The sequence below is a fragment of the Aphis gossypii genome, chromosome 3, assembly GCF_020184175.1.
Source record: "Aphis gossypii isolate Hap1 chromosome 3, ASM2018417v2, whole genome shotgun sequence".
Lineage (NCBI taxonomy): Eukaryota > Metazoa > Arthropoda > Insecta > Hemiptera > Aphididae > Aphis > Aphis gossypii.
In genome coordinates this window covers 18,671,468-18,697,743 of record NC_065532.1, presented here as the reverse complement: position 1 = coordinate 18,697,743, position 26,276 = coordinate 18,671,468, and the positions used below count along the sequence as shown (strand labels likewise).

At 27.3% G+C, this 26,276-nt stretch overlaps 1 protein-coding gene across 3 annotated transcripts in view; it reads left to right on the top strand.

Annotated features, from left to right (window-relative positions):
- The window catches only part of LOC114125111 (alpha-actinin, sarcomeric), a 32,625-nt gene extending 10,920 nt beyond the window's left edge, over positions 1-21,705 (top strand). The window contains exons 2-16 of one of the 3 annotated variants that reach the window (XM_027988612.2): positions 14,753-14,987; positions 15,460-15,634; positions 15,845-16,005; positions 16,300-16,395; positions 17,336-17,421; positions 17,514-17,606; positions 17,690-17,920; positions 18,013-18,311; positions 18,395-18,566; positions 18,871-19,107; positions 19,171-19,255; positions 19,327-19,558; positions 19,629-19,878; positions 19,947-20,105; positions 20,181-21,705. In XM_027988612.2, the coding sequence (XP_027844413.1) occupies positions 14,753-14,987; positions 15,460-15,634; positions 15,845-16,005; positions 16,300-16,395; positions 17,336-17,421; positions 17,514-17,606; positions 17,690-17,920; positions 18,013-18,311; positions 18,395-18,566; positions 18,871-19,107; positions 19,171-19,255; positions 19,327-19,558; positions 19,629-19,878; positions 19,947-20,105; positions 20,181-20,339 (2,670 nt within the window). In that variant the 3' untranslated portion in view covers positions 20,340-21,705. The remainder of the gene's footprint in view (positions 1-14,752; positions 14,988-15,459; positions 15,635-15,844; positions 16,006-16,299; positions 16,396-17,335; positions 17,422-17,513; positions 17,607-17,689; positions 17,921-18,012; positions 18,312-18,394; positions 18,567-18,870; positions 19,108-19,170; positions 19,256-19,326; positions 19,559-19,628; positions 19,879-19,946; positions 20,106-20,180) is intronic. The other 2 variants (XM_027988611.2, XM_027988610.2) reach the window with 2 other exon arrangements.
- The last annotated feature ends 4,571 nt before the right edge of the window (positions 21,706-26,276 follow it).

Sequence of the window (26,276 nt, the reverse complement as noted above, 5' to 3'; positions counted from 1 at the left end):
TGCCCTCTGTTCGGGCCGTCGCGCTAGTGATGTCCCGCTCTCATATTGCGCGAAAGGCTATAATACGCGTGTCGTTTTCCTCCCCTCCGCGTCACCACTTGTTGCTTTTGTCATCATTTTTCTCCCCGAGAATCACTGCCAGCAGACCGGCAGCGTCTTTTTTTCTTTAAATTATATTATCATCGTGTGTTTAGAGTAAGGCCGGCTAAATGGTTTTAGAGTTCTACAAATTGAAAAAAATTTATTATAAAATATAAATATAATATTTAATTGTTATTATAAATTAAAAGACCGGATTTGTATGCATTTTTATATTTTTACTAAGAGTATTTACAGTTCAATGGGAATAAGAAATGTTAATGATTTATTAAGCAGAGAATGCATAGAAAAAGTTAATTGTGCACGTGGGATAATTTTTTTTCTGAAGAAATGTGCATATTTAATCTTTTTGTAATAAAATTCCAATATTTTTTATTATACGATAAATGATGATATTTTTGTTTTGTATTTTTTGTCAAGCTGGTTTTTAATGAAGACATTTTATGTAAAATATTATTAAAAGAAGTTTTCATAAACCATATAAGCAAACATTTTTATATGCTTAAATTGTTTTTATATTATCTTTAATTTACCTAATCTACAATTTTATTAAGTTTCTTTGATTTTCATAGATGAAATGACAAAAAATGTATGTATTAATATATTATGAATGCATACATTTTGGATAAGAGCATATTTGGTGCATGTTTAACGATTTTCATGCATACAATTATATTATTTTAATTTTTTTTTTAGTAGATATGTGCAAATCCGCCTTAAATTATAATCTATATATGTTCTATGATTATATTCAAGTGTACTATGTATTCGAAGTGATCATTTTATTGTTTTTGTAATTTAAACATTTATACATAATTATTTATTGTAAACAACGTCGCTCACGTTTGCCTCGTCCAAAATTGTAGAAAGTTAATTTTTGGGACGATGGAAAATAAATCGGTTGTCGCTATAGTATAGGTCACGTACTAGAATAAACTCAGGGGCAAATGAAAACAGTTGTGGCCTACATTATTTTCTATCATTATTTCAAATCCATGTTTTATTTTCTACAAAACCTCATGTAGTCAACTCTGTTATCATTGTATAATATGTATATATATATATATATATATATATATATATGAGATCGTTTGTATGGTATATAATATAGTTGTTAGTATCACTACAGTTCAGTTTAATTAATCGTGGTCAATACTTTATGTTGTAATATCGTACAACACTTGAATACATTGTATTATTTTCGCGCATTAATTTCGAACTAGATAGTACCGCTTACAACTGTAATACAATTAGTTTATACTTAAATTCGTCTATAAATTGCATGCATAATATTATATATACGCCATATACAAATACTATCTATAGACATTCGTTATATAAGTGTATCTACCTAAACCTATTAATAGTTATTATATAAACAATGATTAACTATGTCATTAAACATGCTTTTACGTTATAGATATGTAACATACCTAAAAATATATTGTTGAATTTGTAAAAAATGGGTCGACCGACTATCTGACAATTATATTGAGATCTTCGTCTCGATTGTATATGATTATACTTGTAGTAGGTATAATAGCCAATAGGTATATCTATACACAATATAAAATATTATAGTATTATGCTCGCACGTACTTTTCTCGTGGTTGACGGGGGTTAGGGGAGGACCAGGGGTGAACAATATTATTGTTATTATTGTAGTTGTATAACTCGCCATAACTTACGTGGCGGTGTCCGTGTTTGATACAATAGGTGCTGCGGGAAAAAAACCGCCGTCATCACGTTTTCCACGGCGGGTCGCCAGTGGTCACATTCCTACATAATAATCGTACTATACGCCGGAGCGGTGAGCAGTGATCGTTCAAAGTTGTGGAAATCGGTATGTTGTCGTTGTTGGACCGTCGTAAATATAAACTCAACAATTCGTGGCCTTTCGTGTTGTGGTTGTAGTAGGCCGTACTTTTTTTGTTCCGAAAATTTTTTTACAATTTATACATCTTCGGTTGTTGACTGTATTATATATCGTAATAACTGCGGCAGGCTGTTATACTACTATAGTCCATAATATATGTAACATGGTAAAATCCTAACCACACCCGTGAAGAACCCCATACACATCGACTACAGCACGTCACGTGCGTTATTATTTTTTTTATTTTGTTTCTGAACCATCAATCATATTTTGTGACTTCTGTATCAGAAAGAAATATACCTAAGCGTCCTAAGCGTCCTAAGCCCACATTAGTAAATTACCTATTATTTATAGAACGCAGTCGTTTCATCGTCGTTGTCGATTTGTCAACTGAAATATCAAACACGATCAATATTCGTGTGTGTTTATTATTTTAAGGTCAGCGTACAGCGTACAGGGGGTTGATGAATTCGTCATCCGTATGGCCACTGAAAAAGTTGATCCGTGTCCCAACTGTTTGAAAGTTGTCTAATCAAATTCAAGTTGTTATATTTTTATTATCTCATACTACTATTATTATTATTATTATTAAATAAGCGTAAACACGGTGGCATGTCGTTTTCGCGAACACGCAAGAGCGAGTCAGTGCGCGGTTAACTAAGGCACGTGACGAATCCAATTATGTCGTTCGTGTTATATATTTATTATTTTCTCGGTGTCGAATTACACTTTTGAACACATGACGCGTGTGTGATGTACACTCTTCTCCGACAGTCCAACACCCCTTCCCGCTATTATTTGTACATCACGTACGCACATGTCCGTTAAGGAAGAGTAGTAAAACCAGTTGTCATAATTACTACGTCCTTGAACTTAAACAATAGTCGGGTAACAGGACTATTCGAAAAGAAAAGGATACGATTTCAGGTCGTATATTATGTATTATTGTATAAATACCTATATAATATACATTATATACACTTGTAAATACTATTGCCAGTTATGCATTATAAATATACAGGATTTGTCTTTTAGGAGCCATTTGTGATAATTCTGTTTAAAAAAAAATCATTTCCCTGTTATGAAACTTGTGTATAATATATACGTATCACTACTAAAATAATACTACCGACTATTCTCGACAATTATATCGTCATTAGTTTTTAGTCTTTACGGTATACCTAGGATAGCCTCTGGCACGTTTTTTCCTTTTGTCTTATTTTTATCAATTGAACTCGTTAAAGGCGACAACGCGTGGACATGATGGACGACCTTCAAGTTACCTCATAGTATATTTATGTATATCATATACACAGTGTTCGCTATAGTGACACAAATGTTTTAAAAAATATACCGATATAGTATACAATGTATAGTGTATACTGTGCATACATTAACCTAATGGATTTGAAGCGTAAAAATATCTATGCGTTTTTGTTAATAAAAAAAAAAATCGAATATTTAAAATATTAGAGTATATTGGATATTATAAAAAATGTTAAATGTTAACCTAATAATCGATTACCTGTTACAAACTATTTAAATTTTTAAAAGTTTGAAAATATAATCAGATTTCTATAATTAGTAATTATTAAACAATAATAAGACCAATTAATAGTTTGATCTATTATTTCCTCTTTTGTAAAAAAAAATTCCCAACTCAATATTGGCTGGCATATAGCTGTAAAATGACTTATTTTTAAAATCATGTTATGTGTTTAATTAGGCAGTTCAATTTTAAGTTGTTGACAAAAAAAAAAAAAAACGTGTCGACAAAACGGCTGAAATTGTGTATGCTGCTATTAAAAATTAAATACAGTTTTTGAAGAAACTTTACCCACGTGGTGAAACGTGTTTTAAAATAAAACTATTCGCTAAGCTGAGCCAACATCCGAAAATATTTATTGGGTCGCTTTCCATGTTAGTGCATCGTAGTATGCAGAATTCATGTGTTCTATTTTATTCTGTGGACTTTTGAAAGTGAAATATTGACTATTTTTTTTTATTCAATCATCAAACATATGTTTTTAATAATATATATAGTTATTTAAAGTTATAAACAAATACGTTTTTTCCGCTAATATCATTTTGATTGCAATTGTTTAAAAATCTAAAATGTGTTTAGCTTTATCACAAAAATCATTAATTTTAGTGATTTAATTTTACCAATTGTAAATTCTAGTCAAGTTACAATGTAATAAATTAATATAGTATAGTAAAAGTATTATAATTTTTGAGAATAATAAATTTCGTTTATTCTACTTATTATATTCTGGTTTATATTATTTATTAATAGGTACTATAAGTATCATAGTTCATTATTTAACAGCATTTTGTGTTTATAGACGTATCTACCTATTACTTTTTTTTTTTTTAAATAAATGTGTGTTCATAGATTTGTTAAACATTTAAATCGGTATAGAAGTTTTATATACGGTTTAAAAGCTAGGTCATAATTTGCATAATAATGGACATCTGTAATATATATGTATTGGCCATTATTATTTAAATGATAACATAATATGATATTGTTATTATATTATTATTATAAAATAGTTAAATTATATATAGATTTATAATACCTATAATTAAATCTATATTAATTGACCGATTATAATTTATTATTATTTTAAAACATGGTAATCGGTTTTAATTTTGCTCTGGCTTCAGTGTAGACTTTACTTATCTAGTTCGTTATTTATAATTAATTGTTTGTCAACGTGTTCAACGTAAAGGTATAGCGAATAAAATATCTTAAACAATTATTACATTTACCTTTTTGCGCATACACCTATACAATTTGATTCAATAGTACCTATACGTCAATTAACCGTTGTACCTCGTATGTTAAAGTTCAATTGAAAAAATAACTCATTGTTTTTGCTGGTTATTATTCCATACATCTATCATATTATTATACCTAGTAGACAGTAGCCTAGAAGATAATTACAATGTAATAGATTTGATAGTATAACTTTTAATATTTTTTACTATTTCTAATTGATTTAAATCGTTTAAACTATATATATATAATAAAACTGAACCATTAGTAATTTTATGTGCATTTTTGATGTTTAATTCTTTTTTTAGATTTTTTTTTATTCGACCCCGATTAATAACGATGTGGGCAACCACAATTTTTATCCATGGCATAAAGTAAAATTTCTATTAATTAGCTAATTAAATTTTCTGGACATGTTCCCAAAAAGTAGAATTTATTTTTGCCTACCTTACAATATTCATTATAATATGTAGTTAATAACTGGATTCTGACTAAACTTTCGTTTCTAAACATGATATTAAATATATTTACATAAATTACTTTTAAAAGTGTGACGGTTTGAAGTTTTTTCTTTTAATAATTTACTTAGTATAATTAGTAATATAATAAATAATAAGTAATGATTGTATGAACAATGTGTACATTAACTAATAACACAATCCTTCAAGATGCATTATCGCTTAAGTTTTATAAAGATATTATTGAAGTTATTTGTAAACGACCATCATAAACTTACTGTTATTCTGAATTGATAAATTTCCGCGAGACGGGATACCCGATGAACGAGGAACTAAAGTGCTGAAAAAGCATCAATAAAAACGAGAAATTAATCTATCTTGATTCGTAACTATTCTACAGTAGCTAATTCCGGGAACTCGTTTGTTATTATTATTAAAAAAAAACGTTGCGACATTATAATACAGCCGCGACATATTATAAAACAAATTAAATTGCGTATATTATACATACATACTTCGTATTGTTCTCCACACCTATACAATATTTACGTTTAGCTGTTGTATTTAATATTTTAATTAAATTTGAACATATAGCTTTTCATTAATATGTATATAAAACCATTAAAACCTTATAGGTGTGTAGTTATATTTATATAATTGTTTTTATATTTTTTAGTCTGAATGAGGTCGTTGGTATTTTTTACGTGCATACCTCATTAGTTACAAAAAAAAAGAAAAATGCCAATTTAGTGTATTATTATAATAAGTTTAAAAATCGCCATAATGTACGTATAGTAATGTTTAATTGTACGACTGTCGGTCGTTTTTAAAAGTACCTATACATATGTGTAATGTGTATAGTGTATAGGTATTAGGTACTACATTTAGACGATAGCTACTATATTTACCTACTATCGTGGTCGGTTGACATTTTTATGTTGTTCCGTGACGTTCAACTGTAATATAATATAATAAAATATACATAAATATAATAATTCTTGACTTGTAAAAGACCGGTAGATAATTATATTATACACAGCCATGCATGGTTTTTAGTCGAAAGACCGCTTTTGCGTGGCGTTGAGTTTTCTCGGATATTTCTTTGGACGTTTACGTTTACGTTTTATTTATTTATTTTTTAAGTTAGACGCGTTTCTTAGAGTAGGTCATAAATAGGTCATGCGCGCATTTATCGGGCCAATGGTAAGAAGGAGGAGAAAAGAAGTACTAACTATTCCGTCCACGAGAGAAACTGGTGTGTTGTTTTGTGTCAGGTGGCGAGCTAGCTGCAACGCGCGTCCGACGTAGTCGTGCGATGGTATAATGACCTCTGCTCAGAAATTCTTAAACATATTATATATTATTTCCCATTAGATATAATGTTATCTTCATGTTTATTACGACGTTAGTCATTGTTGCTTTTTATAAAATTATATGTATTTGTAAAATTGAAATGCATTTATAATAGGTCCGCTGCGGGTATATATACTCGTGGATGTATGATAAAATAAATAAGTAAATGAAATAATCTGCACAAAATATACTAATTGATGTCTGAGTCAAATGTTATATTTTCGGACGATTAGGTCCTTGTTGGTATTCCGAGGTCCGGGACTAATCACGTTATTGTTCCTAAAAGCTTTTTTGTGGGATTAAAAAAAGTATTATATACATTAATATATCTATAGATCTTTTTTTTATTACTAGCTTTACTCAACAGTTTTTATTTTTTATTGAAATTTATCCAACTGTAAAATAGTAAAGTCCTCAGTAATAGGAATCGCCATTCAACCATGATGCGATCGACTGACTCAACTTCTCGTTACAAGACATGTGTCGTTTGGAGTAATATTCTATGAAAATAAGTTAACTACTTTATTAAAATCCACTGTTTATTTTGATGAAAATAATATATTTTTTTATTAGGTCTTTAACCTCATTTGGGATTTTATTGGCTATGAATACGAGTACTATGGTAATGCTTAGAATATTAGTCTCTTTATTTTAAGAATATTATTATAGAATAACATTTTACTGTAGTGAAAATCGTAAATTAAATTAATTTATATTTCAATCAAAAAGTGAATTGTATTTTATACCACTGATAATAAAAAGAGCTATTCGTTATTTAAAATATTTTTTCTTATAAATAAACAATGGTTATTTGTTGAATGCCAGGAAATTTTAATTCTAGTGCTAAAGTAAAAATTGCAATAGTATTAAATGGTTATTATAAATATTCTTATTAAAGCACCTAGTCCTACACTCATGAAAAAATAGGTAGGTAAATAGAGAGAAGTAGGGGATTTTAAACAGTAAAAAACATTTAATTATTTTCTCATGAAATAATACCTACTATTTATTACTTTTCTTGAAAATGTAGAGAAGATAATATAAATATTTTTAGATTTTGGTTTAAAATCAAAAATTTACTGTAACTTCACTTTACTTTATTTAGTTAGATTGTCATCTGCCAACCTGTTTTAATTATGCACAAAATACATGCATTAAATGTAATACATATGTACAAGTTGTTAGTATAATATAATATATATATACTATATAGGTATAGGTACTGTAATATTCTCACTATAATATTTTTATTGGTAGAATTGCAGACTTTACTTCAACCATAAAATTGTTTATTTAAAAAATAATCCACTCGCAAAACATAAAAGTTTTTCTCTTTGTACCATTTACCTACTTATAAGTATATCCTACTAAAACAAAAATGTTCAACTTAAATGAGTGTTTGTCTATCATTTACATTTTCAATATAGTTCCAAAGTGAAAAGCGTATAATATAATGTAATTTAAACATACATCAATTAATTAAATTAACTATTTAAGTATTCCAAAATAATTTTGAACTCATTGGTCGGTAGCCAACTCGCGACTACTTTTATAGCTTCTAAAGTTACTTAATAAATAACGTGTTACGTATGTATTATACAACATTGGCCGTCAACTAATGTAACGTTTTTTAACTAATTATTTTAAAATTTATAACTGACGACTTAATTGTTTAACTAAGTTTAGATTTAATCAATTTTAACACGTTTAAACATCGCAGACAAACAATACTTTAATTTATAATACATACATGATTGCGATTGTGATAATAAACAAGTTAAAAATACCTTCCATTAAATAAGATATATGTTGATCAATGTAAGAATAAATTGGTTATACAACGTGCTTTTTTAAAATAGACAATGATCATGATTTTGGTTACAAGAAATAATAATACTTCTGACGTTTCATCACAAAGTCTATGCATATTCGTAGGTTTAATATATGACTAGAGTTAATATAGTGACAATTAATGAGTATTAAGAAACATCGCGCTTTGCAGTTTATAAAAAATTATGAAATTTAAATTTATTTAAACTTATTTAATTCTGATTATATTATCCAGAAAATAATACAATTATAGATGATTAATACATTTAAATAACTTATTTTTTAGCTTCTTATTAAAGTTACTTGTAGTGGATGTATATTTTAAGTATATCGCCATGTTTCAAAACAATCAATTAAAAATTTTAACTCACTGCAGGGTAACTATATTTATACCGGCATATTTAAACATTTTATTACTATTATGTAGAGAATCTAAATATGTTTTACACTGTATCATAAATATTAGAATGAGAATTTGATAATGTTAAATTCATGATAGTTATGGGATCAAATATTTAAATACATTAATATTTTTTCGCAAAATTATGTTGGTACTTATACTGAATTTACAAAAATAAATATTTATTTATAGTTGAATTTCGGTAAGTTTAAATATTTCAAAATAAAATACCAAATAATTAAAAGAAAATTCAAAGTCACATTCAAATTATTATTATTATTCATGTGATTTTTTATCTATTCTTACAACTATCGTTTCGTCTCTGAAATATATTTAAAGATTATTGGTAGGTAACTTAATTACTTATGTTAATTTATGTTTTATGTAGATATTACTATCATTATTAATTAATTTTAACTTTTAGACATATATTATACATATTTTAATGTTGTGACTCACGAAACATAGGTTGTGAGCAAATAGTAATTTATTATAGGTATACATATTATATAATATTATACTACAATAACTTTATACTGTTGTAATTGATTGTGCTTAACCAATTTAAAATTCATAATATTTTGATATACATTATAATTACCTATCTATATAATTATTATTTGATTCAGATAAATCATAAAATATTTTTTTAAACTTCTTAGATTGTTTAAAGAAAAAAATGCAATAAAAGTTAGAAACTCATTCAATAAAAATAATTATCAATAGCATCAGATACTGTGCGTAAAGATTTTTATTGATATTCATCAGTTTCAAAATATTAATATGAAATTACAATAAACATATTATAATTAAAAAATGTAGAACTTTTAGGTATAAGATTCCCTGAATATATTATTTTAATGCACCTAAATATTGTATAATATGAACTGTATAATATGAACTCCCGTCTCCCAGTATTATAAAAATAAAAGGTAATCCTTGTAAATTCTTCGGTCTTGATATTATTTAGTTGTTTACGTTTTAGTTTAATAACTTGATGTTGCTCGCATTGTTGTCTACGTTAAAAAACGTCACGAACACTGAAAATGTACAAAACCTTATCTGAGTGTATTCTAATTGGTTCTTTTAAATGTATACATCAAATTCTTAATATCCCGGAATTTTTCTTTCATCATACTATAGTTTACCAACATTAATCGTCGTGGCATAACAATTCTATTTAGCATAAAATTGGGCGGAACTTATTTAAAAAAGGGAACGTATAGATTTTTTTCGATCATAAAAAAAATAAATGTCAATATGTCAATTAATTTGAGGAAAGTTTCTCAAAACAACCCAAGTTCTTTATACGGAATATTGTAAAGGGGAAAAAATGTGGCCTATTTAAATGAGAAAAAAAATTTCCGTTTATTTCAAGGTCATTTTGAGGTATATTTTTCACTATTTATAGATTGCGGGTTTTATATATTACCTATAGGTATATAGTTTAATGTTGTTTTAATTTAATAATTATAATACATCTGTGACATAACTGTAGACAATGTAGACAAGACAAAAAGACCTCCCGTCGACGCCCACGCTACATAAAAAACGAGTGTTGTTTTTACGCAATTGATTGAGGGAAAGAGTTTATACTGCACAGTGACGGCGGTGTAGAACAAAATATCAATCGCATTGTGTGGTTACCTATTGAGACTTTTTATCCTTCACTGTATAGCTGTAGACTAAGTACGGAAATTACATTTAAATCATACATTTTGAGTAAATATTTTGTTATGATGATGTACTTACAATTGAATTTGAAATTATAATGTATAATAAATATAACTATTATAATATGATTGTATAGATTTTATTTTTTGTCGTTAAATAATAAGTGTATAATTATTATTTATTTCGCATAATGATAACGATATGAGATGACGAATGGTTATTTTTGAAAAATCACACCTGATTGGCATTTCAGTATTTTACTTATATAAACGAATATATAATACAATATAGTCTAAGACATGTTATAATTATTTTTGTTATGAATTCTTGGAATGTGCTCACGTCATTATTAGTTATTTCAACTATTTTACTTTTTATAATATTTATAGAACTATCGTTTCTCGATCACTGGTGATTTGCTTTCGTGATTCGTTAGTGTAGGTAAAATAAATTTATGTACAATATAAAAATAATTGTAAATCGTATATCAAGTATATACTACGCAATTGTAATTACTTTTAATAGTCTAAAGTCTTGTTAATATTTATTTTAACTATTTAATTAATGATATATTATGGAAATCGCTCTTTACAGTTGGAATTATGTACAGAAAGAGTCATTTCCTTTGTTATACCTAACTTACTTAATTGTAATACTGTCCAGCTATTAACGTGTAATATATTTAGTGTTTTTTGATTTTCTTTCTTTATGGACACATAAATCATAATTTTTTTTTGGTTGAGTAACAATGTCTTATAATATTGTACTTATAAGTTATAACCATTTTTATATTTATTAAAACTTTTTAAAAACACATACTTCAGTTACCTATATTATGAGTTTTGTTTGAATAATGCTCATCAATGATCCAATGTTTCATTTTATTTTTGGAAACTGTTTTGTATCTCAAATATAATAATATTAGGTTTACATTCTTTTCCACGGCACGTTTTTAATTCTGATGCTTAAAATCAGAATCGTGTCGGAGAAAAAAAGTAATCAAATTTTGTACAATGAAGTTACACAATGGAAATTAATTTGTAATATCGAAATTTAAAAACATTATTGGTGACTTATTACGTTTTCTCTCTAGTTAATGATCATGGACTCCGTGTTGAAGATTTGATTTTGAAAAATAAAACTAATGATTATGTAGTTCTGTCATAATAAAACAAAATAAATAGCATAAATATTTTGGATTGACGTTGACCTCGGTGTGGAGGTAAACATACCAAGTCGCTTAAAACATCAAATATATTATTGTTGGTCTGTATTGATATTCAATATTATATGTTCATACTGATAAGCGACTATAATTAGTTAATTATAATTAAAGTGGAACAATGGAATTATGGAATTGCAATAATGCTGAGTAATATTCAAGTATTTATATACATTATATTATACTCCTTGAACACTATAGGTACATGGACCACAACAGTAAATATTTTAATTTCAATAAATTTGCTACCTACCTAGTTGATAAGTATGAAAATAATTATTTAATTTATGAATGTATCCTATATGATTTATTTATATTTTGTTTTCAAACGCATCATTAAAAATATCAATTAGAAAATTCGAAATATGTAGGTATAATGGTATATTACAGCTTCAATACAAATTAATAAGTTTTATGTTAAAATATCGTTTTAAAAAATTAGAGAATTGCTGTCAACAGTTGAAAATTAATACAGAAATGTACCAATATATTTCATCCCCTATAAAATGTATCTTTCTTCTAATCTTATTTAAATGTATTTATGTAATTCAATTTTAAATTAAATTTTTTAATTTATTTATACAAGTTAAACATTAATTATTTAATTTCTTTGATGCTAAATTTTCAAGTGCATAAATGATACCAAATGTAAATTTTAATATTTGAATATTATTTACAATAAGCATAATATACCTAATGTTAATCACTTCTTTATACTTATTCAAAACACTTCGATTATTGTGCATTCCTGTATAATATATTAATCTAAACTACTTATATAACAGGTACTTAACATTTATATTAAAACTTAATCTATATAAAGGTGAAAATAAAATTATATTTTGAGGTTATGCGATGAATATTATTTTATGTTTTACCTCGACTAGGATCGCATAACAACTGTGTCGGATTCATACGTTTTATTCTTTATTTTTTCCCATCGATTTTCGATAACGGTTATGTATGACTTACTGTTGAAATTGTACTCAAGGCATATTGTTCGGAATAAATACAATTGTGTAATATACAAGTACCTACTATTAGCAAAAATTATTTATGATTTCTGAGAGTAATAGTATATTTACGCCCATGAAAACAACTTTATTACTTTATTAGAATGTACAAAATAGGCATTCAAATGGTAATTTACTGCGATAAAGAAAATTTATAATAATATAAAAAAATATCCATCCTAATTAAACTGCCCAGTGACGTAGTCGTTTCAGTAATTATTATTCTTTTTTTTTGAATTTCTTTTTATTTCCCTGACTCTTCGCTACGTTCTGTATTGTATTACAGACCGCAAATATGGTTACTTTATAATCATCCTTTAGATACAAACTTAAACACACACATATATAACATGCACTTTATATACTAGTGATACTTTATGTCTATACACAGTGGGCTCAATTAATGTATACAAATAAGTGTCACTAATACAGTTGTAATTTTTTAATTGTAAGTATATAATTAATAAATGTTATTCAGCTTATAATCCATTGAAGTACGATTTCTTCTATCATTTTTTAATATTTGAATTGCTTATATTTCTGTTTTAATATTCGATGTATAATATTATGATAACTAATACGAATGTGCATCTTTCATTCTTGTTTTAAATTATTTTCAATCAATTCCTTGTTTATCTTGCTTCTTATACATTTATGTAATTTACTATCTTTATATTATTACTTACGAGTAAAACAGATTATACTATAACAAAATGTTATCGGGACTTGTTTGTATAAATAATAAATAATACCAACCTCAAGATTTATTTTAAAAAATCATGAAAACTTTTGCTTCAAAGTATAAAAATATAATTTCTTATTAAGAAATAAATATTTGTAATATTAACTTGAAAGTATTTCATATCGTAAAACAGAAATTGATTGGGTTAAGTTAAATCTCGAATCATTCTGCTTATAGATTTATTTATGACACACGTCTATTATACATATTACGTAGTATATGCTAAGGAGAAGGTTGAAAACTAAACAACAAAGTATAAAACTTAATATTTTATTCTAAAATTTGTCTAAAGCATTATTATTTTACCGTATTTAAATTATATAACTATAAGAGTAGGTATAATGTATTGTAATAAAGTATACTAATAAAAACGAAGTAACTTTAAAAAACATAATCCTAAAACCGAATAAGACTCAAATAAAAACTGAATAAGTCTTGTTAAATTTGGTCGGTTAACTCTTAAACGGACAGTGTAGGACGAACACCCAGTATACGATTAGTGAATGCTGATGCTAAACCTCTCCGTAGATAGATTGACTGCGTGACCGCAACCGTACACTTATTGTAACAATAATCGTTTATACAATTGCTGATCTATCGATTTTATATAATATATATATATGTGTGTGTGTTATTCACAGTCTCCTTAAATTCTTGTATGTGTACAGACTCGTATATAACTATAAATAATAAATATTGACGAACGTGAAAAGTTATATAGAAAGTAAGATTTGTGTTTCGATTGTTGTAAGTACAGTGTACACTGACTTACTACCATAATATTATCTAAGCAACTAGTTCAAAATCGTTTAGTCATATTTTCTCCAATTCAAATATTCCCGTTATCGTTTGTATTATATTTTATCCCTATTAAAACAAATTCCCACTCCACTTTGTTGATTTTAATGAAGCCTCGTGTCCTCCTAATTTAATGCGAATGTCGAATACTTTATTATCGTTTTATAATATAATATTATTATTATTTCTCGCGTTCGTTCGTTATATTAGCGTTTGAAATCAATTTAATTTCACTTAAAAATTATAATTTTAAGTAGGTCACAATAAGTCACATCTGTTAATTTTATCTACGTTAATATAGTTAAAATCATCAATCTATAATCTATATTCTAAACAAATATGTTTTTTTTAAACATGTATGAGAAAAATACTCTTTTTACTAATAATATTTATCTACAACACATCTACATTGGATATTGTATGCCTTGATAGACTTTTATCTATATAATATTTTGTTTATAAAAACATGACCAGTGATAATAATATATGATTTTATTGTTTTCAGACCTTTACAGCATGGTGTAACTCGCACTTACGTAAAGCAGGCACAGCCATTGAGAACATTGAAGAGGACTTCCGCAACGGGCTCAAACTCATGTTGCTCCTTGAAGTAATTTCTGGTGAAACGTTACCAAAACCTGATAGAGGTAAAATGCGTTTCCACAAGATCGCCAATGTCAACAAAGCACTCGACTTCATAGCCAGCAAGGGCGTAAAATTGGTATCAATCGGCGCCGAAGGTATGTCCACCTTACTACAAAGTATATTATAATATATACTCAATACTGTTAGGTCTCGGAAGTAGATCAAGTCTAATGAAAAGAACTTATTATTTATTAGTAATATTACAATTTTCACCCAGTATAAATAGGTCTATGAATACATTATAAAACCTTAAAAAATGTCAAAAATGCATAATAAAAGTTTCATTAATGGATTTGTTGTTATATAATTCAAATTATGTACTTACAAAGCTACGTTTCACAATCACCAAAAAAATGCATCTTCCTAGAAATTCACAGCCTTAATAATTAAACTACATTGCTTTTAATTGTTGGAAAACTATTTTGTTATTTGTTCAAAATAAACTTTATTGTTCATTCATCCTGCAGGGCTAATTGTAAATCATATATTATATTATCAAATTGCAAATTTGTCGTTATTGTATTTATTATTGTTGTGTATTAATCATTAATGAATACCCATTTATAGAAATTGTCGATGGAAATTTAAAAATGACTCTGGGTATGATCTGGACGATCATCTTGAGGTTCGCCATCCAAGACATTTCCGTAGAAGAGATGACTGCTAAGGAGGGTCTGTTGCTGTGGTGCCAACGCAAGACAGCCCCGTACAAGAACGTAAACGTGCAAAACTTCCATCTCAGGTGCGTTTGAGTAAATTGAAAATTTCAATAGTATTGGCCGTATTTATTTTGTTTATATTTTAAGTGCAAAAAAATGAAATGTTTCAAGATTTTTTTGACACATATAACTGCATCATTTTTAAAATTTTTACGAATATCTATATGAGTCTATTCTCTACATAATAGATAATTAAATAATTGTCTCTTACTTTGGCTGTATTTTAATTTCAGTTTCAAGGACGGTTTGGCCTTCTGTGCCCTCATTCACCGTCATCGGCCCGATCTTATCGATTATCACAAGCTGTCTAAAGATAATCCCCTGCAGAATTTGAACACCGCGTTCGATGTCGCTGAGAAGTACTTGGACATACCTCGCATGTTGGACCCCGAAGGTACGTCTGCATTACTACTAGTTCATTATCATATAATGATGCTTAACGAGACGTTATACATATATAATTAATATTAAACATATTACTGTTGTGACTTATCATATAGTTCGTCTTATCCCATGCGTGTTATCTAGTTAGGAAAATACATTAATATACCCAATAAAAATAAATATTACCATCGTTATTGGCGCCATTTCTACGTTGTACCAGTAATATTATTACACCAGTGAATTATCGCAATTGTGTATAATTATATTTTAAATAAAAACTTTTACACGGTCGTGTTTTATATAGATTTGATAAACACTCCGAAACCGGACGAACGCGCGATCATGACCTATGTGTCGTGTTATTATCACGCATTCCAAGGGGCGCAACAGGTAAAAACGCGTGTACATCCCGCTTTTGTCCAGTGTAAACCAAACAAAATAACTAACTTTCAATAATAATAAACGTCTGCGTTTTGTGTGATAGTTAAATAATTTTAGAATATATTTTCTTTTCGTGGTATATATGCCAATACCTACTAATGTTATATAGGTGTCCACTGTCCTCATATAAATATAGTGAGTCAAGTATAATGATTCTTCTCAAATATATAATTATATTATGATTGTATACATGAAGTTTATAACAGCCTGGTTATTAATAAAAATTAAAGCTATTTTTGTAGTATCTATTAATAATTTATAAAAAATAAATGAAGTCGTTTCAATTTTTTTTTTTTAATTCAAATGTTCACGCAGGTCTACAATTTGAAGAATTTAGTATGCCAAATTCTTTTTGCGTACCTATAACAAGTAATATAATAAGTATATCAAAAAATATGATTAATTTTAAATTACAGATTATAATATAATGATACATTTTAATAGGGTATTTATCAATTGTAAGGTAAAATTGTTATGCTATAATTAATATAGGTATTATAATAGTACCAATACGGGACTAATACTAATATTATGATACAATTATTTTAAAGTATAGGTTATAGCTGTTAACGTAAATTTGTTTAATTTTCGTTATTAAGAATTTTAGGAGATCAATATTGTGATAAATTCATGTAATAAATCGATATAATAATCATAAATAACATGAAATTATAAACTAAATTTTAATAGCTACAGAAGAAAATAACAATGAAATACCTTTAAGGTTGCAATTCAAAAACAAAAAAAACGTGGACCCAATAAAATACCCTTATACCTCGTGTGACTGAAAAACACTATTGTTTTTAATAATATAATATACTTAACATTAAATTTACATTTTGATTGCTTTTGAGTTTTGAGTGAATTTAACATATGCATGTTTGTTATAACATTAATAGATATGACAAATACGGCAATGCCAGACGAAAGGGCCATAATGACCTATGTTTCATCGTATTACCATTGCTTTTCTGGAGCTCAGAAGGTAATTGTGCTTTTTACCTTTATAGCTTTCTGTGACTAATATCTTTATTAAATTATGCATTATGATTTTACGATTATTGAACGATTTTGTAGGCCGAAACCGCAGCTAACAGAATTTGTAAAGTACTGAAAGTGAACCAAGAGAACGAGCGTTTGATGGAGGAATATGAACGTTTGGCCAGTGACGTAAGTATATAAAATTAAAAAACTATTACTGTAGGAAATATTGAAATTTATTGATCTGTGATTTTTGTCCTTCTATTATTTAGTTATTGGAATGGATTAGGCGTACATTGCCGTGGTTGCAAAGCCGACAGGCCGATAACTCGTTGTCCGGTGTGCAAAAGAGGCTCGAAGAATACCGTACTTACAGACGTAAACATAAGCCCCCACGTGTAGAACAGAAAGCCAAGCTTGAGACAAACTTTAACACGCTGCAAACGAAATTGCGTTTATCTAACAGGCCTGCATACATGCCAACTGAAGGAAAAATGGTTTCTGTGAGTAAAATTCTCTTTTGTAGTCATTTTTTTCTTCTTTTTCCCTACAAAAACACTAGTTGATTGACATTTTTGTAAATTGAATTTATTAGGATATTGCCAATGCATGGAAAGGTCTTGAACAGTCTGAAAAGTCATTTGAAGACTGGCTGTTGTCTGAAATGATGAGACTAGAACGTTTGGAACATTTGGCACAAAAGTTTAAAGCCAAGGCAGACACTCATGAAGATTGGACACGCGGCAAAGAAGAGATGTTGCAGAGCTCTGACTTCAGGCAATGCAAGCTAAATGATCTGAAGGCTTTGAAAAAAAAACATGAAGCCTTTGAGAGTGATCTAGCTGCACATCAAGACAGAGTTGAGCAAATTGCAGCTATTGCACATGAATTAAAGTAAATTAATAATTCCTTATTATTAGATATTATTGCTATTTATTATAAATATATAAAATGTTGGGTATTTTATCTGTTTTTAGTACCTTGGAATATCATGATAGTACTAGTGTAAATATACGCTGTCAACGTATTTGTGACCAATGGGATAGATTAGGCAGCTTGACACAGAAACGCAGAACTGATTTGGACGACGCAGAAAAAATATTAGAGAAAATTGATATATTGCATTTGGAATTCGCCAAAAGAGCAGCTGTAAGTACAATTAAAGAAGTAGTTCTGAGTACTGGCTTAATGAGTTGTCACATAAACATTTATTCACTTTTTAATATTTAATAATAATTAAGAACAAGAGAAATTAAGTTAATGCTACTTTAATATGCCAATGCATAAGAAATATTCTTCTTTATAAAATGTATAATAAACCCATTTTTCCTAAACTGAATCAAAGAGTTTTATACCTTTATTGTGTACAAGATAAAGAGAGAAAACAAACTTTGGTTTTACATCTTAAGACACATACAAATTAAAATTAATTATAATTTTCATTCTAAATTAGCCTTTCAACAACTGGTTGGATGGTACTCGTGAAGATTTAGTGGACATGTTTATTGTACACACTGTTGAAGAAATCCAAGGATTGATTGATGCACATGGACAATTTAAGGCTACTTTGTCTGATGCTGACAAAGAGTATAATTCTATCATTGGACTTGTTAAAGACGTTGAATCAACTGTACAAAAATACCAAATACCTGGTGGTCTTCAGAACCCATACACTACTTTGACTTCTAGTGTATGTATAATTTTTGTAATGGTTATTATTTTTTACATGACTTACATATATTTTTATTAACAGGATTTAAGCAAAAAATGGTCTGAAGTGAAACATCTAGTGCCCCAAAGAGACACGACTCTCCAAGCTGAACTCAGAAAACAACAAAGTAATTGTTGCAATGTTTTGCTGCAATGGATGTATGTATAACTTTGTTTTATAACTAATTTTGTTTTGTAGATAATGAGATGCTACGTCGTCAATTTGCGGAGAAGTCAAATCAAGTGGGTCCTTGGATTGAAAGACAAATGGATGCTGTTACAGCCATCGGTATGGGATTGCAAGGTTCTCTGGAAGATCAATTGCACCAACTGAAACAATACGAACAGAATGTGTTTGCATACAAACCACATATTGAGGAATTAGAGAAAATCCATCAAGCTGTACAAGAGGGTATGATCTTCGAAAACAGGTACAGTTAATAACTTAATGTGTATAAAAAAAAATGTGCGATACCTATTAAACTAATGCATTGTTTGTAGGTACACTCAATATACAATGGAGACACTACGCGTTGGATGGGAACAATTGTTGACATCCATCAACCGCAATGTGAATGAAGTAGAAAACCAGATATTAACAAGAGACTCCAAGGGTATAACTCAAGAACAACTTAACGAATTTAGGGCTAGCTTCAATCATTTTGACAAGAACCGTACTGGCCGATTGGCACCTGAAGAATTTAAATCATGTTTGGTGTCCATTGGTTATAGCATTGGAAAGGATAGACAGGTAAATCATAATTTGTTGTTCAAAATATATTTTCTTGATTTCCTTAATAATAATCTTATAATGCACAGGGTGAAATTGATTTCCAACGCATATTAGCTGTAGTTGATCCCAATAGTACTGGATACGTGCACTTTGATGCTTTCTTGGACTTTATGACTCGAGAATCTACAGACACAGATACTGCTGAACAAGTGATTGATTCGTTCCGCATTCTAGCAGGCGACAAGGTATAATCAAATTATTTTATATAAAATATTATAATATATATTTTGTTTATTAATTTTTCATCAATTCCATTACAGCCATACATACTGTCTGATGAACTAAGGCGGGAACTTCCACCAGATCAGGCAGAATACTGTATACAGCGCATGGCTCCATACAAAGGCGTTAACGCTGTACCAGGTGCCCTGGACTATATGTCATTTTCAACTGCCTTATATGGCGAGTCCGATCTGTAAATCATTGTTACTTATAAACAAACTAAAACAAAAAAATAATAATAATATTTAAACGAGTAAAAAAAAAAAATTACCATGGTTTATTAACAACTAGATTATTACAAATGAAAGAAGAATAAAATTCATTCTTAAAATCTTTAATCGGATCAACTACTAGTCACATCTATTATTTACACGTCCGTCCGCACGTCTCAATAATAAAAAAAATAATGAAAAGCATAAAAAATGAAAAAATACTCTTCCCCTCGTATTACTTTTCAAAAATATTTTGTTTTTTAGATTTAGAAGATATTTATTATAGGCTTATTAAAGAATATTTTATTTCTGGCCTTTACGTTTTTTTCTTCTAATAATTTAATAAGAAATATTTCAGTTTTTCTATGTTTTGTTTATTTATTCAATTGCCTTTAGAACAATTTAACATTTTGACTAATCTTAAAAACTTCACACATATCTACAGGACCAACTATTGCCCAAACCATATATAATATTATAATCAAATTAATCTGTTGTTCAACTCGTGTTGTATTTTTCAAAGTTATGAAAGGTATTAAATTGTTTCAATATAAGCGAGTACAAAAAGATTCTTGCTCAATGCACATTTATTTTTGTACGATAAAATAGTTAACTAAAATTTAATATATTATATCATTTTCATCAGATATTATGCTATATTTTAGGCATACACACATAAAAATATCATATTATGTAATTTTTTTGTGTAGGATTATCACGTTAAAAATCAATTATATCATTTTTTTTCTATTTTCTTTCTCTCTCATGAACACCTTATATACCATCATTTAACCGCGAATGATAACTCTCATCTTATTTATTCTTATTGTATAGTGTGTATTTTATTTTTAGTTATTATTATTATTATTTTATTATATGTATGATTATTATTATTGTGCGCGGAAAAAACATGATTTTATTTATTTATTTATTTATTTATTATTTTTTTTTTTCAAAATTAAATGTAATTTCCGTTGCGCATTTGCTACTGCGTGTTTCACGCAAGTTTGAGATGCCATAAGAAGAGTAATATTTTCTCCTCCCCCCTCTCCTCGACCGTATAATATGAGTTTGTATCGTAAGTTTAAGTAGCATAGGAGCAATGCCACACAATCACTTGTTGCCATTGTTCACGTGTCTATATCCTCTCCTACAAGTTTTGAGAAATATTGTCTCTAAAATATGTTTTAATCCGATTAAATTCCTATATGAAATCTACGACAGAAGCGTGTATTTACAGTTAATCAAATAGTTGATATGTTAACAATGATGTTTACTAATTACATCATTGAAAAAAAAAACAACAAAAATGTATTTATTTAAATATATACCCGTTGTGTTGTGAGAACTATTTTATTTTTGTTTTTATTTATTATGCATTCCTTATTTGTTCAGTCTATTATATAAGTTGAGACTTATTTTAGGTTTCTTTGAAATTTTCATTATTACTTATTCCATAAATGTATAGAGATTTTCATTATTAAAGAAAATTGTAATTTGTAATTTATGAATGATAACAATTAAAGTTTATTATAATATTTTTATAACGGTACATTCTGAGTACACATATTTATTCAATACCCATTCAACAAGTATAAGTCCTGCCTGGATATAACAAAAACTATTTTTAGATAAGATAAAGATAGTTATTTTAAAATGTGCTTACTTTAATTATTTTCTTTATTTTTAAATTTATTCAAAAACAATATTTTTAAATTTTTGAGATTAATTGTACTATTTGAGTGTTTTGTAGCAATACACACCTTTGTTTTTCTTATTGGAGTTCACAAACTGTAAATCATTTAGTGCATAACATTTTTGAAAATAATGATATACCTAATTCAAAATTCTAATGAGTAGATTTTCAGTTATCAAAATGTTTAAACTATGGATGATGGTCTTTAAAAATGATTTTGCAGAAATATAAAATATATGTTATATTGAATCTAGTATTTATAGTTGCCACTTGGTACATTTTTACGAATTAAATTAATTAAATTTATATTTATCAGTAATATCTAATAATTAGTTATCAGTTATCACTATGTCACTATCACCAGCTCCCATACCTTCCAAACCAATATCATGAATCTATTGTCCCCAGAACTCAGAAGTCAGTACACATAGTTAAATAGTTCAAAAACTACTCATTAGAGTTTGATTCTAATTTTTCAACATTTATTATCTACCAGATAATGTAGAGAGGAAAAAGTAAGTTCTCTTTTGAAAAACCGAAATGTGTTAAAGTAGTCTAATTATTAAAGAAAAAAGGGAATGCTCGTCCTCTTGGTAAACTACAGATAAATATTATGAATAAATTTAAATTTGTATCTACATAATAATATAATGATTAATGGTTGTATAATATATTAATATATTGGTTTATATTGTTTTATAATTACACATTTTAATGTATTTTAATAGCATTGATTATATAATATATATATATAATATAATTATACTATATATAATCAATGATAATAATATTGCTATAATTTATTAAGAGGACGTCACACTCTGATGTGTTGTCTCTTGTCTTTCAAATGTACAACACATACAATTTCACAATTTTAAAATTATCTGAAATTGTGAAACAATCTTGAAAGATATCCATGAAATCATTATTTTAATAATTAAAATATTGTAGAATTTTCCATGAAGTTGTACGTAAATAAACGTAAGACAATTAGTGGCAACATATAATATTTGCGGTGGGATGTCAAAGTTATCACATTTTTACAACCAGATAGGAATACTAGTTCTAAATCATCATTCCTTAGGGTAAGTGTTTACTTATTTAAACATTAAAAAATCAGACTGATAGTGTCATCACTGGATAGTTTCTTTGCATAGTTGCACAAATTAAATTACTCAGGTTATTTTCTTCTTCTTCTTCTTCTAATAATAATAATAATAAAAAAAAAAAATCCAAATCCCTTCTCACAAGCTACTTTATTGATACTGATAAATGATAATTTAAAAAGGTACCTACCACTAATCGCAAACTAAAAAAATATTTATAATTTAAAAAATAACAAGAAAGATGTAAAATATTCATCATTTTGATGAATATAGAAACCAGTTAATCGTTCATTATAGATTAATAAATTGTCATCATCCACTGTCGTTTTAATGGACTTTTTGAATAATTTACATTATTATTTTCAACGCGTGTTGTGTGTGCTGATCACAGACTACAACTTTCGTTGATTTTAGCAGCCAGATGACGCTGCTGTGTACGATATTAGTTTTTAATTTTTTAAATCTCGTTTCTTAATTGACTCGTAAAGGCGTCAAAGGCGAAACCGACGATTTATAGGTACGATTGTTATGTTGGTGCGGTCAGGGACGGATGGCTAGGTTCCCCTTTTATTTTGTAGCACAATGTGATTGAATAAAGACCACTTTTAAAATTTTAAACACTGACTTTTTTCATTTAATCATAATTGCATTCAAAATCAAATGGATAGACGTAAATAGGTTATGGAGGAATAGAAAGTTTATTTACTTAATACGATATTATTATGGTTTCATGGTTTTATTATAGTTCACGTAGATTTAATTCAGTTAGTTAAATATTTGTGAGTAAATAAGATTCTCGTCTCCATTTTAACTTCTAAAGAATGTATTTTACGTATAATAGACACTATTTTTGGTGGCTAATATTTAACATTAGGTACCTACATAATATGTGGTTCTGTTATTATGTAAGTACTTATGTTATAATATAGGTATACAATTATTATAGTTAATTTTAATTTTACTTTAAAATACGTAAAAATTACAAGTATAAATAATATTTATAATTTATTATACTAATGAGTACCTAACTAATGATTACTTATATTTAAAACTATACTTATTGGCTACAATATATCTAATGGCTAATATATTGTTTATTATATTTTTAAAACACTTAGGTACTAATAGGTTAAAGTAAAAACAAATAGAAAAATAATAAATTATTTATTTATTTTATTTTATTCATGTATTTGTTGTTTATTACACATATAATATATATACTTTTTAGACTTTCCAGTTTAATATACGTTTGAAGTGTAAAATATTTACTTTTCAATTATTAATTGAAAATGTATTATTTTGCCTTAAATTAATATATTTATTTATTACAATAACATGTATTTTACCTGTATACAGGTAAATATTTCAACAGTTTTTTTTTTTTATTATTAAATAGTCTTGAATAAATGTTTTATTATAACACCTTATAAGTGCTTACCAATAACAATTTATTTTTTAACAATTCACTATAATGTCTGTTAAGATGTCAAATTTATTGACGTATCAGCATTTTATATTTTGAGATAATATGTTTTTAATTTATGAAAAATAGTAAAAAATACATTTAAAAAATCTAAGAAAGGCATTAAATTATGATTTAAATTACTGTTTAATCTAAATACTCAGTGAAAAAAGTTACCTACTACTGAATGTATGAATTGATTAATAATAATTAATTAGTAATAATGTAAGTACTTTTGTACATTGCACAATAGGTTTGGATATTCAAAAATTACCAATTTTACTTTGTGCATTTCTTTATTATTATCGTCTTTAAAGTTTTTGCATGACACTCGTCTCTTTCCATAACATTTTTACAAAGAACGAAACAAAAGAATACCGTTGAAAAATCAATTTATTTATTTTAATTTTCGTTTCGGACAGAATCTAAAATAACTGTCAACCTTCAAATCATATACAATTAAATTTAAATGTTATCAAGTTTGAAGTTTCCCATTCACATCCACTTAAATTGTTTTGAGACAATTGCCTCAAAAATGTGTTATCTGCACGCCACTATCGGGACTTAATGAATTTGCAAATTCTTTGAATGTTATGTAACATTGTGGAGTAGAATTATATATAAATATAGACTATAGTTGCTTATACAAAAACGAAAGACTTCAAACGTGAATTGTTATTTACAAGATTTAGCTAACTGAAATCACATTTAAAATAATTTCTTTATATTTTTTCATGCTATAAATGGAACTTTGTAAAAACGTTATGTTTTATTATTGTAAAATATTCACTTATAAAGTTGTAACATTATTTTTATCATTTTAAATTAATACCAAAATCTGATTTATTAAATATAGATTCTTTTTGGTATACTTGTTTTGATACAATATAATATACATAATTATGTATTTTAATTTATTTATATGATTTATTATAAAACATGATTTTTTTTTTTTATTGTTTGTATTATGTTGTATTCTACTTTTTAGTTCCGAGAAATTATAAGAAATAATTTCTGTTTTTTGATAAACGCGTGAGAATCTTTTTTATAAAAGATATTTTTTAATTTTTAATAATAACTCAATCTGTTTACCTGAATTAAGAATTTTATTGAATATTTCTTCAACTACATAATATATTATAAACTTTACAATAATTGTCTTAGCAAACGACATTAACCGACATAATTAAATGAGAAATCAGTACCTAGTTATAAAAACCAAAAAAGTGAAATATAATAATTAAGTAATACTCTATTATATTAGGTGTATGCATAACGTACAAATCTATAACTAGTTGAAAAATAGGTGTGTACTATATACACAACTATATTTTTAATAGGTCGGTACCTATACGTAAAATTTGGCCATATTAACAATACTCGAATGCATATTATTATAAACTGCAGTATATCGTATAGTCCATGAACACAATTGATTTTGTATAAGGGCCATACTTTATCGTGTTCATTCAAGCGTTGTTTACGAGTTTTAATTGTGCCAAAGGCGGAGTCGTAGTCGGACATGTCGTACATCAAATTAAAAAGATTGGACCGTACACGTGTACAGAACTAACCACGTTATACCGACGCTGTTATCTCAAAATTGGTTCTCATGTAGGAGCGAAAATGATTATAATAATTTTGAATCACATAATATG